At 39.8% G+C, this 17494-nt stretch overlaps 1 protein-coding gene and 1 non-coding gene across 3 annotated transcripts in view; both read left to right on the top strand.

The window, feature by feature from the left end:
* LOC134226208 (serine/threonine-protein kinase ULK2) overlaps nucleotides 1–17494 on the top strand; it is a 150958-nt gene that overhangs the window by 14462 nt on the left and 119002 nt on the right. For both annotated transcript variants that reach the window (XM_062706820.1, XM_062706822.1), the window contains exon 2: nucleotides 2813–2986. In XM_062706820.1, the coding sequence (XP_062562804.1) occupies nucleotides 2813–2986 (174 nt within the window). The remainder of the gene's footprint in view (nucleotides 1–2812; nucleotides 2987–17494) is intronic.
* Nucleotides 5414–5488, top strand: Trnaa-agc (transfer RNA alanine (anticodon AGC)). Its single transcript has one exon. It is a non-coding gene; the product is annotated as a tRNA-Ala (tRNA).

Raw genomic sequence — 17494 nt, forward strand, 5'->3', positions numbered from 1 at the left:
GAGCAATGGGTAATGTTTTTAATATAACCGCGAGTAGACGTAGGACTTGTATAAACGTAACGTATTTACATTTAACTTCTATCTTTTGGATCTTTGGAGTTTGATTATAGGTATTGATATTGGAAACGACAACTTCCATGCTATGTAGAATTATTAGCAATTTGTTTATTCAAAACTTCTAGAAATAAAACTAATAATTAAATACATAATTAGAATTGCTTTGTTTCTAACTATTAAGCCCTTATTGATTTTGATTCCAAACTCCGAGTCAAGTTTAACAATCTAATTTCTCAAAAATGAAAACAAAGAATAAGATAAAGTTTATTTAAATATTCTTCTGGAAATTATTTTTCGCGGACTTTTTCAAAACATTTACATGTCATACAGCGAAATTTCCTAATCTAAAATGAATATTAACACTATTGCTGATTGTGCATCTTTAATTGCTAATGCCTTCTACAAATAAATGAAAGTAGTTATTTTAATCAAATTTTTATTTTCATCAGTGTAGTTGTAGGAATCAGAACCATGTTTAAATGTACCAAGCACAACTTAACATATGGTCAGTCATATGACATAACTCGTACCCGGGTATACCCCGTTAGGCATAAGGACGTTAGGCATAACGGACGATAGGCATAATGTACGTTAGGCATAATGGACGTTAGGCATAAAATGACCCAAAGAACAGCCTATGATATGAAGAAGGCAGAATTATGCCAAACGTCCATTATGCCTATCGTCCATTATGCCTAACGTACTTATGCTTAACGTCCTTATTCGTAACGTACTTATGCCTAACGTCGCGGACCCCTCGTACCCATCCCGGGATCATGTGGATTATGAAACCATTTTTCTTCATCCACCACTGCTGTCCTCGCTGCCTCAGCCATCATCGGCTTCTGGCCGTGAACTTCGGGCGATTGCATCCATAGCAACCGACACCACTGCATCCGACCATCATCAAGCACAGAATGACAAAAAAATGCGCCCACTTTCATGCATATTCGCAGACCCACCGGCAGTTCTACCGCTGGCGACTGCATGCTGTGTAGATAAACACAGCGAACGAATGAACGAAACGAAAAATGCGCGAGCAAAAAGCACGTCAGCACGCGCTGCTGTCACAAATTGTAATGACTCGCACACGGCAGGCAGTGCTTCTTTTATACACAAAAAAAATCTTCCGGTAGACTCGAAGGCCCGTGACATACCGCATTCTGATGTCCGTGTTAGGAATGCACGGGATTGGTTACATATGAAATTTTTACTGGCTTTGACAAGAATTGAAATTTTCAATAACTTATCGTTAATAATCTTAGGTGTCAATGAAATAGGCAAAATGGTGGAGAGTTTTCGAGTTGAATGATATATAAATCTTAAAAATCCATCGAAAGATAAAGGCGCTAGTAACGTTCAAAATCTTCCCTTCCAGCGTAACGCTCTCGATTTCCAAAAATCTAAATGACACCCAGTATAGTAAAGAAAGACGTAAGTCCTACGTCAATATAATTAAGTTTAACGCAACTACTGAAATGCCTTTTACCTAACTTGAATTCATATACATGCAAGGACTACAAACACATTTTAGCTTAAATCTGAACCATGTCGTAAAAAACACTTTGTTACTATTACACATACTTTAAAATACCCTTTTGGTAACCAAACGTGAGGCTCAATAAAGCTTGAAATACAAACGCCAGTTGATTGAACTACATCAGAAGTTCCGGCTCGTTTTTTAATTGCGCGACACATCCGAATCAGTTTTCTCTGTAGAAGATCTCGGGCCTGTATCAGAACCATGCTTATTGCGGACAAACAGAGGGAGGGGTTGAAATTCGACAATTTTTGCGTGACGTACTTTATGGATCTTTCCAAGTTGCATTCAACGGATGGTAAAGCCTAGTATGTATACTGATCTTAAAACCTCGTGTTTGTCTCACTTTCGGGTACAGGCTTTAGAAAAGCACATGTGCCTATAACAAGCTCATAGATAAATGAATCAGTATACATATCATCCAGTCTCCAGTAGCCTTGCGAGAGAAGTCTTAGGATTGCCAACCCGGTGATGGTGAGTTCGATTCTCTGTCCAGTCTAGAATGTTTTCGGGTTGGAAACTATCCCGACATTCCTTGTACTTCCCACACAAGATACATACTCATGAAATGGCGTTTCAATTAATAACTGCGCAAATGCCAATAGAATACTAAGTTGAAAAACAGGCCATGTTCCAGTTAGAATGTAGAGCCATTGAAGAAGAAGAAGATATCATCTTTTGTAGAACAATTTGTCTTTATTCATAGTTATTGAACAATGGATTGCATTCACTACACTTACGCGTAGTTTTACTGATATTTAACTGACTCGCGTAGTTTTACTGAACCCCTGACTCTTTGACATTTTCCAAACGATTCATTCGCTTTCGGAAAAAGGGCTTGTGCTAGGAAAATGCAGTAAAATTGTTTCTAACGTCTTCTTTAGCATGCAACGCCCGCCTACGGACCGACCGGAAGTGAATGAAGATGGCGACAAAAAATATAATAATAATAATAAATGGCATTGGCGTCCCATGAGTATCGATTTTTCCTTCCCTTCACATCTCTATAGAAAACAACTTCACGTAGAAAGCCTTTTGAATTTCTTTCTTGAAAGAACACGTCGCTTTGCATGCTCGGTAGAGTACATCATATAAGCCGTTTTGAATGAGACCCCCCGCAACACACACGGCAAATAACTGCGACCGTACAGTGCACTATGTTAAGTACCTTTATTATATATTTGTTCTCTTCTTTTTTTTCTCTCCCACTTGCAGAAACATTTTCCCGTTGCCATTAAAAGCATCACGAAGAAAAGCCTCGCCAAATCGCAGAGTCTGCTCGGCAAGGAAATCAAGATCCTGCGGGAGCTGAGTGCGTTACATCACGAAAATGTCGTCACGCTGCTGGCCTGCACCGAGAAGGACCACAACGTTTACCTGGTGATGGAGGTGAGTGTGCCCGCGTGGCGTTCCCATTTTTGTTCCGTAGATGTGTAAGGTGGGGATAGGCTACTGCTAATACTAAGTGCCTTCATATTGGGGTCCCTTTTCCGTGGCGAAGTCTTTTGAGCGTTAGATCGTTGTTGACGTCGTTGAAGTTGAAAGCGGAAGCGATTAAAGGTATCTCTGCAAAGGGAAAGTATGTCGAGAAAAGTGGATACCTTGCCAGTCATGAAGAGGTGGGTTCTTTTCATATATTGCTTCTATAATCACTTCCAAAGCAGGATTATTTTGTTTGGATTGGTGTTGCGAGTAGACTTTTCGCAATGCTGCGAGAGAAGACGGTGAGATAATTACGCAAGAAGCGCTTCCATGTCAAAAATGTTTTTCATTGAGATTGTGATTTCTACTGTTAGTGGGTGGGTCCAGGATTCTTATGATACTGAAACTGATAGCACTATTTAACTAGTTGCAAAAACATGATTTTTTCAGCACAAGATGTACGTTTATCCGAGTTGGATAAATACTATGAATGCTGAAAAAATCAAGTTTTGCAACGAGTTGCACATGCTATTACAATTACGAGAAATGGGGTTTAATATGATAAATCTGTATCAAAATAGCACAGTCTAATTTACACCCAATTCTGTTTTCAAACGAATTTTTTTTACGCGGCCGTGTAAAAAAAATCCCATACAAAATTTTTGCAAAGTTGCTTCATTTTGCATGATTCGTCGAGAAATCATGAAACTTTTTTTACACGGATTTTCAATTTTTGAACTGAAAACCTTTTTTACACGGAACGCATCCCCCATGTAAAAAAAGAATCTGGTGTACTTCACAATAACATTCTTGTCAATAAAACAAGTTGCTGCAACTTTTAGCTTATGGATATATTGAAATTTTGTCTACGTTTTAGAATTCTCCTACATATTTTCCTTTTATAAGAATCAGTTTTTGATTTTGCCCCACATCTATTTTGATAACCTATCTTCATATACACTCCCGGCCATAAGTTTGGGTTCACCATTTGAAAAATATGTATGACAATGTTTTTTACTTTTATTTCTTTAGTCTTATGTCCGATTTATGATCTTCACGGAAAGCTGGGGTCCGCGACGTTAGGCATAAGTACGTTAGGCACGTTAGGTTTGTTATGGTTTTAAGGCACTCCTGTAGAGTAAATAATAATCCTAAAGAGCGTTATAAAAATAAAAATGTTACTTGGGAATGGACGTTAGGCATAATTGACTTTTGACATAATTCTGCCTTTTTTATGTCATGGGCTGTTCTTTGGGTAATTTCATGCCTAACGTTCATTATGCCTAACGTACTTATTTCTGACAGGGTATACCCCTAAAGTTGTACTTTTGCGCTTAACATAACTTTTAAAACCTAAATTCTTCGAAAATGAGCCAACGAAATTTTTAAACAAGTGCGGGAACAGGACCTAAGTGCATGCTCTTTTTATATTATTTTTGAAAACACGGCAAAAAATCTTTATTTGTCTTGTCTTGTCTTTGCACACGCACATCCAGTATTGAAAAGCAGCCTGGAAATGTCGGTTGTGTATCCGAGCATTTTCTTGCCAGCATTAATATTTGCAGCATATCATAAATATGACACAAATATTAAAACGGCCAGGACCACCGTGCAGGCTTGAAATTGGGAGATAATTCATAACTCCCCTGCAACCAGATTAATCAGTAATGAATAACATGATAACATGAATGTGATTCGAAAATGCCTTTTTCACGACTGAAAATTAATTTAACGAAGAGATTCTCTTATTCGGCCATTAACATTTTTTAAACGTATTGATTCAGGACAGGACCCGTACTGACACTTATCTCAACATCAAAAGTGAACACCATGGATGCCATACGGCTTTCCTGACCTTTCGTCGGACACATTAATTCGTCACTTACCTGGCTCTCCAGCCTGTCGATTATTCACTGACGAATCCGCAACGTCCACCTAGACGGTCGATGGTACTGCGTTTTCAAAATCGGGCCAACCTATTCCATCTGTCGTCTAATTCAGCAACACCATACTTCAAATCCGACCCGCCAAAACCATCTATCGACCAATTCTGTACTCCTGTGGATGATGGTAGCGATTCTCATGGCAGGTCCTCCTCTAGCAGTTGTCCTCCGGCTCAAATTGTAAATTATGAAAAATATTTGCGGCGCAAAAAAATTAGTCCTTTATCCCTTTTTCCGGTGAATTTGTATTGACACGGATGCATCCATGGCGGTGTGAAGTGTCTCTAATAAACAAACAAACAACAAACAAACAGTGATGTGCACCATCACCATCAACACATTTTAACATCCTGAAATATGAAACGCTGGACCTCCGTCGGCCTTCTCGCCGACGCCCTTAGGGAATCTCGGGCTCATTCAGTAGCCGCTAAGTTGCGAAGGCCGACGGAGATCCTTGCGTAGCTTAGTTGGTTAAAGCACCAGTCTAGCGTACTGAAGGTCGTGGGTTCGAGTCCCATCGAAGGAAAAGTGGTTATCTCTGATACATTTTTCAAATCAAAAATCTACCACATAATGTACATGTTCACATCTGAGTTTTCAGAACATTGTAAATTAATATTTTTGATTAATTTTGTTTAAAACAAAATCTGGAGTTTTGAAAAAAAAAATTGACATTTAACAAAATTTTAATAATTTTTATTAAGGTCGTTACAAATATTTAATTAACTTTTTGTCCTACTGGTCTCCGAAAGGTCAAGGGGGGGATAATAAAAAATAAATATTAAAATGAAAAAAATAAAAAAAAACTCCTCGGATTTGTTAAAGAATGTTTTGAAAATCCTCAAAATTATCCGAATTTTATTTTGTTGCCCCCTCAAAATTAGAGGGTCTTGTTTCCCGGACTATAAAAAATCCCGGGATCCGGGATTAAATTTTTCGTTATCCCGGGATAAAAATAAAAATACTTGCAAATTTCAATTTCATATATTTATTACATTTTTAAGAATGGTAAAATATGTATCAGGTCAATTTACTAACGACTCGCCCCTTGTCTACTCGCTTGCAATCCGGTGGGTGGCACGACGCCATGTTTTTGCAGCCATGTTTTTTTTTGTTTTTGCATATTTGCAACATCTCAGTGTAAAATTCATGATAGTATGTGTTTTGTTTACTAACATCACATATGATTCTCTTTAGGATACAAAACTGTCGGTGGGATACGGTCGCGCAATGTTGGCTGTAAAACAAACCTACTGTGTGAGATCGGGATCCCACTGGACTGCTTGTAATACGGTTTAATAAATGTTAAGGCGTTGATGCTTGAATCCGACAATAAATAATTCTTATTAGTTATTTCAGAATTAAAATCAGAGAACACCCGCTCGCTCAACCGGTGATTGGTAGATTTTCAAACAATTCTGTATAAGATCCAACCAAAACCTGTATAAGAACTGGGCATATGCGAAAACGCTAGATTCTTTTATAAATATTATATGAACCTTACAATTTCGCAAGCTTTTCTTACAATTTTGTTTGTAATCTTATATTGTATAAGAATCTAACAATGTTGCATATGCCCAGTTCTTATACAGGTTTTGGTAAGTTCTATACAGAAGTGTATGAAAATCTAACAGTCGCTTGTTGGGTATATCAATCGAAGTGGTTTTAATGGACTTCAATGCCATGAAAACCTTCTCCAGACTCGATACTAGTTCATCAGTTACTTCAAACAGAGCATGCTCCTTATTGATGAAATTATTCAAGCTACGGCGCATTTCTCTGTTTTTGGTCCATAGCTTACAACTCTTCTATGGAGATGAGTTTCCGTCAGATTCAGAAAATGATGTGTGGATCGGAACTTAAACAAACTTAATCAGCTGGTGACGGGAAGCGATCGAAAGCCCAGCAGAATTCGAAAATTACCTTTCTTTACTTTGAAGCCATCTCATCTCTTGATGTCTCGACGCTCATCTACTCGTTTTAGAATTGCATCGTGCAAATTCGAAGTGAAAGGGTTTTGCTGTCTATTCAGTTCAGATAGCAAAAAGTCTAGTCAACAACATTACGTCACGACCCTTCAGCGCCTTCGATATCACCCCAACAGGCTGGGGAGCGTCGAATATCGATTGAACCAGATCCAGATAATTTTTGATTATGTACGTACTTTTATTCTTATGGAGCGATTTCCCAGTTCACTAGTTTTCAGAACATCCTGAACGAGTTGAAGTTGTTCCCTAAACCGGTTTTCATCCTTCCTCTGGAATTCGAACAATGTTTCGGATTCGTTTGAAAGTTTCTCCAAAATCGGTTTTATATAATCTGAATTAAATTCAACAATTGGTTAAGAAAATCAATATAATATAAGTTCAGATATTACCAAATGAGAACGAATTGAGTTCGTCATCTGATTTTCACTACCATTGATGTCGTTGAAACAATCGTCGTCATCATTATCTGAACATTTTTATTCCGACATAATCGTCTTGGACTTGGGGGACTTCGATGAAGAACGTCATTAATAGCGAGGTGCGACAACTTGGGACAACTTCGGCTTTACGGATCGTTTCCGGCGGAGAAGATAAAGCAGTCCGTGGAACAGCTGTTAACGAGTTGTGACATTGAACACAATTTCGTAGCCGCAGTTGATCGCACATCGGATGGCGCTTCGATTATTGTGAAATCTGGAAAGCTGATTCCTTATTTTCATCAGCTGTATGTTCGCTCCAAAAACAAAATAGTCAGAAGGCTAGGAGACCTATATTGTTACTCATCACTCTCTCGACGAATTGAGAAGATATCTGTGATTGCTTGTTTGTGTATGTTTGTATGTATGGGTGTGCATAAGACATGCGGGAAAATAAAAGCCGATGGGCTAACAAACTAGAATCGGTGCAATTATGCAGAACATACATTCAATAATTTATCTTAAATATTTTTTTTATCATGTATTTTTTATTTTCGGGAAATCCAGGGATTTGCATGAAAAATCCCGGGATCCGGAATGCATTACATCCCGGGATATCCCGGGATTTTTGTCCCGGGATTTCCCGAACAAGACCCTCTACTCAAAATGTCATTTATTGGCCTAAAAAATAGGGGGGGGGGGGGGACAAAATAGATTTTAAATATTTGTATCGGCCTAATTTGAGAATTCTTTTTTAACCAAAATATTTCTCCAACTTTTTACATAGAAAATAAGGAATAAGTTTCATAGGTCGTCGAAATTTGGTTTTGCTTTGAGCGGAAGGCAAAACAATCGGTCGGTCGCCGTAATTTTGTTCTACTTTGCGCGGGTGAGTAAATGAATCCGATAGTGAAAGTTTATTTCTTGTCCGGTCGTGTTTCTCCAGTAAGCGGATCGGCCGGTCGTCGAAATTTGGTTTTGCTTTGTGCGGAAGGCAAAACGATCGGCCGGTCGCCGTAATTTTGTTCTACTTTGCGCGGATGAGTGAATAAATCAAAAAGTGAAAGTTTCAGACAGCGATAGTATTATTTCCCATCCCATAGATCGCATCACTTACCGAAGTGAATCCAGATAAATTATCCTTTGCAACTAAAACGATATCCTATCCCAAGACAATCGTGGAGATGCAGAGGTATACTCGGTCTCTAGTAGTAACGAGAGTCGGACTAACAATCCTTCCCTTCCTATATGACCTAAAGACGTGACCGGCGCCGTTATTGACTTTAGATATTTGAGCTCCCGAAACGTGTACATTGAGAATGGGTAGCTAGTCCCAAGCCCCATTTATTGTGTTCTCTGTACAATTTTGCAAGTTCTAGTCAATCACGGAGTAGCAACTGCGAATTGTGCGGTCATAATGCTCATGCTCATGCTCAGAAAATAAGGAATAAATTTCATAGCTTTGAAAATTGTAATATTGCAATATTGCATGTAAATTTATAAACTTTAAATGTGGTGAAAAATTGGCAAAATAAAATTATAATAATTCAAAGTTTTAACGCACTAGGGGTCAATTTCTTCATCTCAGCAAAACTCTTAAGCGGTGCTTACCCATACGCTTCCCGAGTAGCACACATGTTGTAAGTTAGATGCCGTAACTTATATATGACCGAACTCGGTTACATTTAAGTTGCTGTAACTAAATCGGTTTAAAATGTGTTGCTTGGGTTAAACCTGGTTTAGGAACTAAGCGAAGGTGAAGAAATCAACCCTAAGTAAGATTGATTTGAAAAAGTGTTTTAGTTCTTGAGCAGTGAAAACAAAGATTTGAGTCTTAGATTAATCCTCTAAACATCATTAATAAAATTCTGAAGCAATTCCAAGGCATTCTAGAGTTATTTTTAGAAGATTATTTGAGATTAATCCTGTCTTGAGAAAATTGAGAATCTAAGCCTGTCACTTCAAGAAAAAATTGTGATTCTGTTTTTTATGTTCTATCAAAAGTTATATAAGAATTTCTTGAATTAATTTATTGATTGTCTATATTAAATAGACTTACAGCCCTAGGCTGGCTCATCTTTGAAGATTCTCTGTTCTTGAATTAGAATCTATAAGCAATTATTGTGGATTCTAATTAATTCCTTCGATTCAGCATGTGACAAAACTGGTATTGATTCATACTGGACTGGGTCTAAAAGCTTCCTAGCCCTCCCTTTAATAAGACGAACATAAAAATTAGCTGACTTCTTGTTCAGATCCGCTAATATAATATTTTAGTATCAGTTCCTTCAATCTTGAAAAAACCGGGAATCTGAAGATCGATTTTGAATGGACACCCTGAAGCAAAGGACCCTATGCTTCTCTTTGCACTTAGCGTTCCTGTATGATTTTTATCTCGACCAGACTGTGGACCGCGGATGTTCTTGTCCTGGAAGGGGTGTTGAGGATCATCATCAGGAATTTGTTTTGGACCCGTTGAAGTTTAAGGTGATGGATTTAAACGCGGCTCTGCCAGAACGGCATGCCGTATTCGATCACAGGGAGGATGATTTGCTTGTAGACAGCAAGCCTATGTTTCAGGGTAAATGACAACCGGCGATTGATCAAAGGGTACAGTAGTTTCAACAAAACGTTACACTTTGTCATCGTGTTGTCAACATGTTGCTGGAAAATACGCTTGCTGTCGAGGGTCAAGCCAAGGTAGTCGGCCTTATTCGTCCATTTCACAGTCGTGCCATTGAGGATGATTTTACAGTCCCCAGGCGGAACATGTTTAGGAGATTAGGAGTAGGGGAAAATGATGACCTGGGTTTTCGCCGTGTGGATACAGATTTTCCAGCTGGTGAGGTTCTCTGTCAGAGAACCTCTGTCAGGCCTCGTTGGAGTTTTGCCACTAGCGCTCTTATCACTCTACTTGGTAGACGTTGGAGGTGTCATCTGCGAGCAGAGACAGAATGCCGCCTTCTGGAGGTTCTAGCATGTCGGAGATGAACAGATTGAAAAGCATGGGCCCGATGATACTGATTAAGACCCGGAATATCCTTGCCGATAGGTAATGGACTTTTCCCGTGAAATATTGTATCTCGTTTTATTGTCTCAGGCGATTCTTTGGTTTATTTAAGGTCAACTTTCCCAAAGCACCCATATTTTTTTAAGCCTCTAACTATTTTTAAAATAAAAAACAAAAACCGAAAAAGTACTGCATGTGTGAACTGGCCTGAAAAATTCACTCGATTGTCGTTCAAAATCGGGCCAATCTAAAAAATATTTTCTTTGATATGAGTTCTTTGGGAAAGTTGATCTTAAATAAGTCAAAGAATCGATTGAGCGAATAAATTTTTTTGACTGGAAAGGTCAATTGTTGATGAATTTCATCAGGTAGCTGCGAAGATTGTAGCGTTGTAGTTTGTACACCAGGTCATCATGCCATACATTGTCGAATGCCTTCTTGACAGCGAGTAATGTTTTTTGAGAAAAACTTGTTCCGTCTGAGGTTGGTAACTCGGGTCAGTTGGTGTATCGTTGATCCATCGCATCGGAAACCAAACTGTTCCTCGAGTAAGATGATGTAGTGTTCGGCAGACTCAAGTAGCCAGCTGTGTATTGTCTTTTCAAATAGCTTGGATAATCCTGAGAGAAGGCTGATGGGACGATAACTTTTTGGAGAGGAAGGATCCTTCCCAGGCTTTCGGATGGGGATGACTTTCGCTGATTTTCAGGACTATGGGAAGTAGCTAAGACGGAGAGCATCGAAATGTGCTCGAAAAACTGAGTACTCATATGTTTGAATACGAGATTCAGGATGTCCGGATGAGATCAATTCGTCACCTGAGATCTCCAACTCCTCCGAGAAGTCGTTGGGAATAAGATGGATGTTGTTAGCATGCTCGTTTACGGCTGCTTCGTGTGGACAAGCGATCCTTAGAGCCGTTGTTGTTTAATGGGATCAGTGGTGGAATGAGCCGAGGTTTGGATTTTAGAATTTGATCAATTTCCAAAACGGCTTAGCACAGTCTGGAAGACCGCGGATCTTATTGAAGAAATCACTATTCCTGAAGTCCACCATTCTGGTCTTGATAATTTTTATGATTCGATTGCAGCGAGCCTAATGCCCAGCCAGTCCAGTACGCAGAAAATTCCTGCGAGTGACATTCCGCATACGAATCAAATCTTTGGTGAGTATATCGATGGTTAAGGTGTGGCTTATCTGCCGAGCCATCAGCACATGTTGGTCTCGGACCACCGAGATCGCCTCCTCGATGAAACGCAGCTGCCGATCAATTGCTTCAGGCGTTTCCAGCCACGCATCAGACCAGTGATCCGAGCTGAGCTCCTGGTAGACGACCGGCTGCGAGATGTGGTCGTTCATGTTGGTGATCTACAAGTCGATTATCGAATGGAGCCGAGTGGGGGGATCCGGCCTCAGGGTCGTGTAGTGGCCCTCTAGCTCGTCGTTGGACCAGACGACTCCGTTCCGGTTTGAGACGGTGCTTCCCCATGATTGGTGCTTTGCGTTCTAGACTCCGGCGATGATGAACTGCTCCTGCCGCTGCCCAGTAAGCTTGACTATATTCCTCCACGTGCCGTCGTCGACTTTGACTTATATGAGACAGCATGCCACGATGAACGTGACGACTCCGACGGAGGTGGTGACTTCCGCTCCAATGGCTTCGATTATTTGGAGCTTGAAGTCCGGCAGCAAGCGGCAGCCGATGTTGCTCCGCAAGGCGGTTGCCACTTCTCCCGCTCTGGAGTTTGTTCGATCAAACCTCATCAGCCTAAAGCCAAAGAAAGTAAAGTACAAGATTGTCCACACCAGGATAGATTGCTACGAAAAAATCGCGAAGCTCTGGGATGGACTTTGGAATATCTGTAAGTTGGCCATTTTACAGATATTCCGGACCTTCCGGAGGACCGTTTCTGGTATATATGGAGGTCACAGAAGACTTTCATTATTGATTGCCACAATTCATCACGATGGATTACTACGAAAAAATTACGATAAACCTTTGGAAATTGGCGGATGTTCCGGATCTTCCAGATGGCTTTCCGATGACCGCTAAAGGATGAAAATTGCCAAGAAATTGCTCAGATAAGTTAGCAAATACAGTTAGAATCAAAAATCAAAATAAAAAAAAAAATGATGTTTCATAGAACGAAACATGAAATAAGCGCCAAATTGAAAAGCTCAAACAGTACCTCTTTAGTACAGGTTCCCCGGGGACTAGAGAGGTAATTTTGGATTAATCACCCCATGTTATAGGAACCTACAGCTTTTGCTTGGTTCCTAAAGATCGAAAATTGACTGAGATTTGAGTTTTTGTGATCATTATGAAATCTTGGGTCCCCAATGGACCAATGGACCCAATGGACCCCAATGCACAATGTGTAACTTTTTTCTAATGCATTAGGAAGGTTAATTGATTACGTTACCAGCACTTATAAAATAAACTCCGCACATACCAGCTGTTATATACAACCGTACGAATATAATTATGTTTCTATCAAATAACAGTCCAATTATGCCTTGCATGATTAGCAAAATCGAACGAACGCAAATTTCATCCAAATCCTTTGAATTATTCACCATCAGCCATGCTGTCTACCACCTATAGGGCACCCATCGCTTCCTTGTATAATCGATACTTGGCTTGATGCCCGCCCAGCGTTTAGTGCTCCTCGCCTATTCATACCACTTAATAACACGCGTCTACGCATTTAGCAGTCTAGCGCTACTATCTCAAGGACACGCGGCTGCAATCAGGGTGTCTGCCTCCTCGACAGCGACGACGACGACGACGATTACCTAGTCGTAGATAGGTACTAATAAAGCGTTCATTCGAGTACCGCAAGATTGGCGCGTCATCATCGATTCGGTACAGCAAGGAACCCCCCGTCCCATACAATCGAATGATAGGAAGCCTGGTAGGAACCGGTTCGTCGACGACGGCGGCGACAACCGCAACGTTCCTTCCGGAAGACTCACGTTTGAACTTGATGGAAATGTATCTATCATATTCGCTGCACGCGCCTCCGTCCTCAACTAACCAACTATACAGCTGTTTGTTGTCCGTTTGTTAGTAAATTCAGTACGTTGGGGTTGGGGGTGACACAATGCCGTAATAGTGCTTCACGTTGACGCTAATCAGCTCGACAGTGCAGTGGCGCGATTCGAAACTAAACAAGTTTTACCGACGTTTATTTTTGTTGTGGTCCGGTGTATCGTTATTGGTATTGTGATAGTGTTACCGTTTTCCATTTTATATATTCATTGGCAAATGATGCGAACAAAGTTTCGCCTCAAACCGATCAGCTTCGTGTGCTGTGAAGTTTGTTTAGTTGCCGCTAGCTCACTTCCAAAGTGTACAATAGCACGGCTGTAAGGTGTGGGAAGAAACGTGCTCCGGTCAGTCAAGCAGATTCTTTTACTGTGGTACTTTGCGGGAAGTTAGTTTATTTTTACTTTGTCGTTCTGGTTAGGATTTGTTTTTCGATACATAAACCAGTTGACGATGTTGTCCGACTGGTTAGAACTGCTCGTCAACTTTTTATTGCTTCTAAATTTAGTTCTTAGACGACATCAGGTTTATCAAATCGACAGGCGCATAGTTATTCAATATTAGAATATTCAATTTTTTGTTACGTGAAAACAATGAAATTGTATATAGCATAGTTTAAGTAGTAATTACTACACACTATCTTAGACTGACTATCGCATGTAGTGTCAGAAAAAATAGCCTAATAGACATGTTAGATCAGTAGGGCTTGACGATACTAAAATTCGTTTGAAGCTTTTTTGTACGATTAATGTACGCCTAGAGAAGGATCACTCACATATTTCATTAAAATTTCCTATGAATTTTTAATTTTGTTTAGCTCATAAGATTATTGTTTGAAACCAGTTGCAAATCTCAGTCATTCTACCAAAATGTAGCTTCTCATCAAAGTTTTCTACTTGTCAACAAGTGTCCAAATGTTTCATATTCGTTGCCAGTATTGGTAAGATCATTCTCAAATCTCAATCATCACTCTCACGTGCTAGCAAACTTGTTTGCGATTTAAAATTGCACTTGAGTTTTTCATCATTTTACATATTCTCCGAAAATTCAATTCTCTTCAAAAAGCGTTTAAAATCAATGTTGTTTACACATGCTAGAACAAGTATTGTTATATGCGATGAACACAGAACAAAACAAAACCCAAAAACGTAGATTCAAAAGGATGATTTTTTTTTGGGAGATGTGCTCGTTGGTCGTGCTACTCCACGCTTGGTTTAAATCGCCGCTGAGGGTTGTCCTTGCAGTATTTACGAAACATATTCATATACATGATTAACTTTCTCTTAAATAACCCTTTCAAAAAGATAGAACCTTCCACGCAATGTTTAATTTAAAAATTACAAGTCATGCAGTTCCTTTGAGTCAAAACAAGTCTATCAGATTATCATGCTTACTGGAAACGTTACACGAAAACAAAACCGAAACCACTTGCCAATGAGTCGATCGTTGTTGTTTTGCGAAGTACGTCACCTCCTTGTCGTAGGCCGCATGGATTTACTAGGGTAAATTACCCTATACTTCCAACCACAATCACATTTTCATATCGTGAAGAAATAATCATTCTCTGGTTGAAATTTCATCGGTTGATTCATGTTGGTGTTCATTTGTGTTTAAATGCATTGTAAATTAGATGAATTTCCATAATTTTATAAAAATAGACATGTGTGTGTTTATCATAAGAATTATGTGGGAAATCTTTAACAGACTAATTTGATTTGATATTGACCATTTCACCCTATCAAGAAACCCTATCACAGCGTGATTTTGCGACTGTTTTTATTTACTACTTTGTCCTGCCAGTTGTAGTGGTGCTCGAATGCGCAGACTTGTGAGCTCTCCTTAGTCTGGCTTGGATTAACGATTCTGGGCCATGCCATATACCGCACGAGATGCGTCGCCAGTCAGTACCGCTATTAAGTTTTGAGCTGTTTTGAGTAGCGGCCACTCAAGTATGGGTTCCATCGTTTGTGAATACTTAGGAGTAGCGTGATATCGTTCATCCATGTTTACTAAACAAGTGGAGCGCGTGTAGCGATGCGCGCCGATAATATTCTACATACCATTCGCCACACGCGTGCAAGAAGAGCGGCAGATTTGAAGACCTTCGAATCGGTCGTCTGGTCTGTTCACCGATCGATGCGAATTAAAACCGGATTTCTTTTGTTTGTGTCGTCTATCGCTCAGACAACGATGTGCTAAAAATACTGGGCACTACGACATCAAACAACAATGCATTTAGGCTCCATCGTATGCTTTGTATACAGCTGTTCAGTTGCCATTGTTGACAGACACGCCTCACTTTTTACCAGATTAAGTTGAATAAATCTGTTCTATATTAAATGCTCGAGCTTCAAATGTCCTTCTTGCCTAATATTCGGGCTAAAATGACCAAAAGCGGATCTTTTTGTAGCTGAATTCTACTTTAACCCGTAAATGTCCAGAACGAACTTTTAATTTTGAAAACCATGAATCTCGGAGATTTTTGCTTGGAACTTTCGCAGAAATCAAAGGGAATAGTTAAACTTTTAAGAACATGCAAACCCTCCCCCATTTTTATGGTTCTGGAAACTTTGTGGCCCAAAGGTGCAATTTCAGACAATTATATATAGAACTTGTCATATTTGAAGAATTAATGGTCCGTTTATCAGCCCGTGTAAACAGGGTTTCTCCTTCTTCTTCTATGGCTCTACATTCCAACCGAAACTTGGCCTGCTTTTCAACTTAGTATTCTATTAGCATTTCCTAGTTATTAATTAAAAGTTTTCTATGTTCGCCATTGCGTGAGTATGTATCTTGTGTAGCAACCCAGTGAGTCGAGAATGTTTTCCACCCGAAAATTCCTAGATCGGACCGAGAATCGAACTCGCCATCTCCAGATTGGCCTTACGCCTTTTGCATGCAAGGCTTATTGGACAACCTAGAACATCTGCGTTGGACTTTTTTTTTCCTGTTCGGGTGTGCCACTGCGACCAGTTATTAGATCTATTGTAGCGTTACCCGTATCCTTAGTGTTTAAGTGCATGTCGAATTACTCCATTACTATTGATAAGCAATGCAGTATCGGTTTCGATACAGTTGTTGTTTTGTTTTCTCAAAAGCACCATGACAAGGCCCCGATATTTAGACCCTTCACAGAGAGCTATCCCATTGAAGGCGCGCCCCTTATTAATAGGAAATCAATCCTGTCTTGAGAAAACAGAACAGTAATACTGTTTTAGCCATGCATCGGAGCCCTAGCCACATCCTTGTCTTGCTTCTAGAATATCACCAGTAAAACTCTTAAAACCCGGTATTTAGCTTTTTTACAAGACCATTGCAAGCAAGAGAATTTGTTCAGTAATAAGAACTTCCGTGTGTTCCTCTCACTACCATTGTTCACCAGTTCAAGAAGAGTTAGTACGTATTTAAACCCCTAACTCGATTTTTCCAGCAGTCAGTTCAGCCTAGGGACGGGTACCGAGGTTTTTTAACCAATTGCTTGAAAAGTTGTTTCAGCTGCATACAGTTTAGCCTCAAACCAGAGGAATTCGAGTCTTTCAACTGTCTGCAAGGTAACATTAATTATGTTTTATTTCTGAGACTGCTGTTGGTAGCGGGGACTAAATACGATGAATCCTTAATTACCACAACTTATTGTCCTAGCTAGGAAAATGGATTAAGCTAGGGCTCTGTTTGGTAGATCTTACACCGCAACACACTACGTCAAAGTGATCTACCGTGTTACGGGAACGCGTTGGACTTATCTGAATGCTGGAGCATTTGCAAGGGCTCTAGGGTCTTATATGGACACGCTGAGTTGCTACCGGATTGATGCCAGGCGTTGTTGACCTGGTAGATCAATTTAACTCAACTCTTGGACAGTTTAGAGAACCTAGAACATCTGCGTTGGACTTATTTGAATAGTGACCCATTCCCAAGAGCTCTAAGGACTTATATGGACATGCTGGGTTGCTACCGGATTGATGCCAGGCGTAGTTGGTCTGGTAGATCAATTGATCTCAACATCCGGACAATTTGGAGATCCTAGAACATCTCCATTGGACTTATTTGAATGGAGAAGCATTCACAG

Source organism: Armigeres subalbatus, chromosome 3, assembly GCF_024139115.2.
Source record: "Armigeres subalbatus isolate Guangzhou_Male chromosome 3, GZ_Asu_2, whole genome shotgun sequence".
Lineage (NCBI taxonomy): Eukaryota > Metazoa > Arthropoda > Insecta > Diptera > Culicidae > Armigeres > Armigeres subalbatus.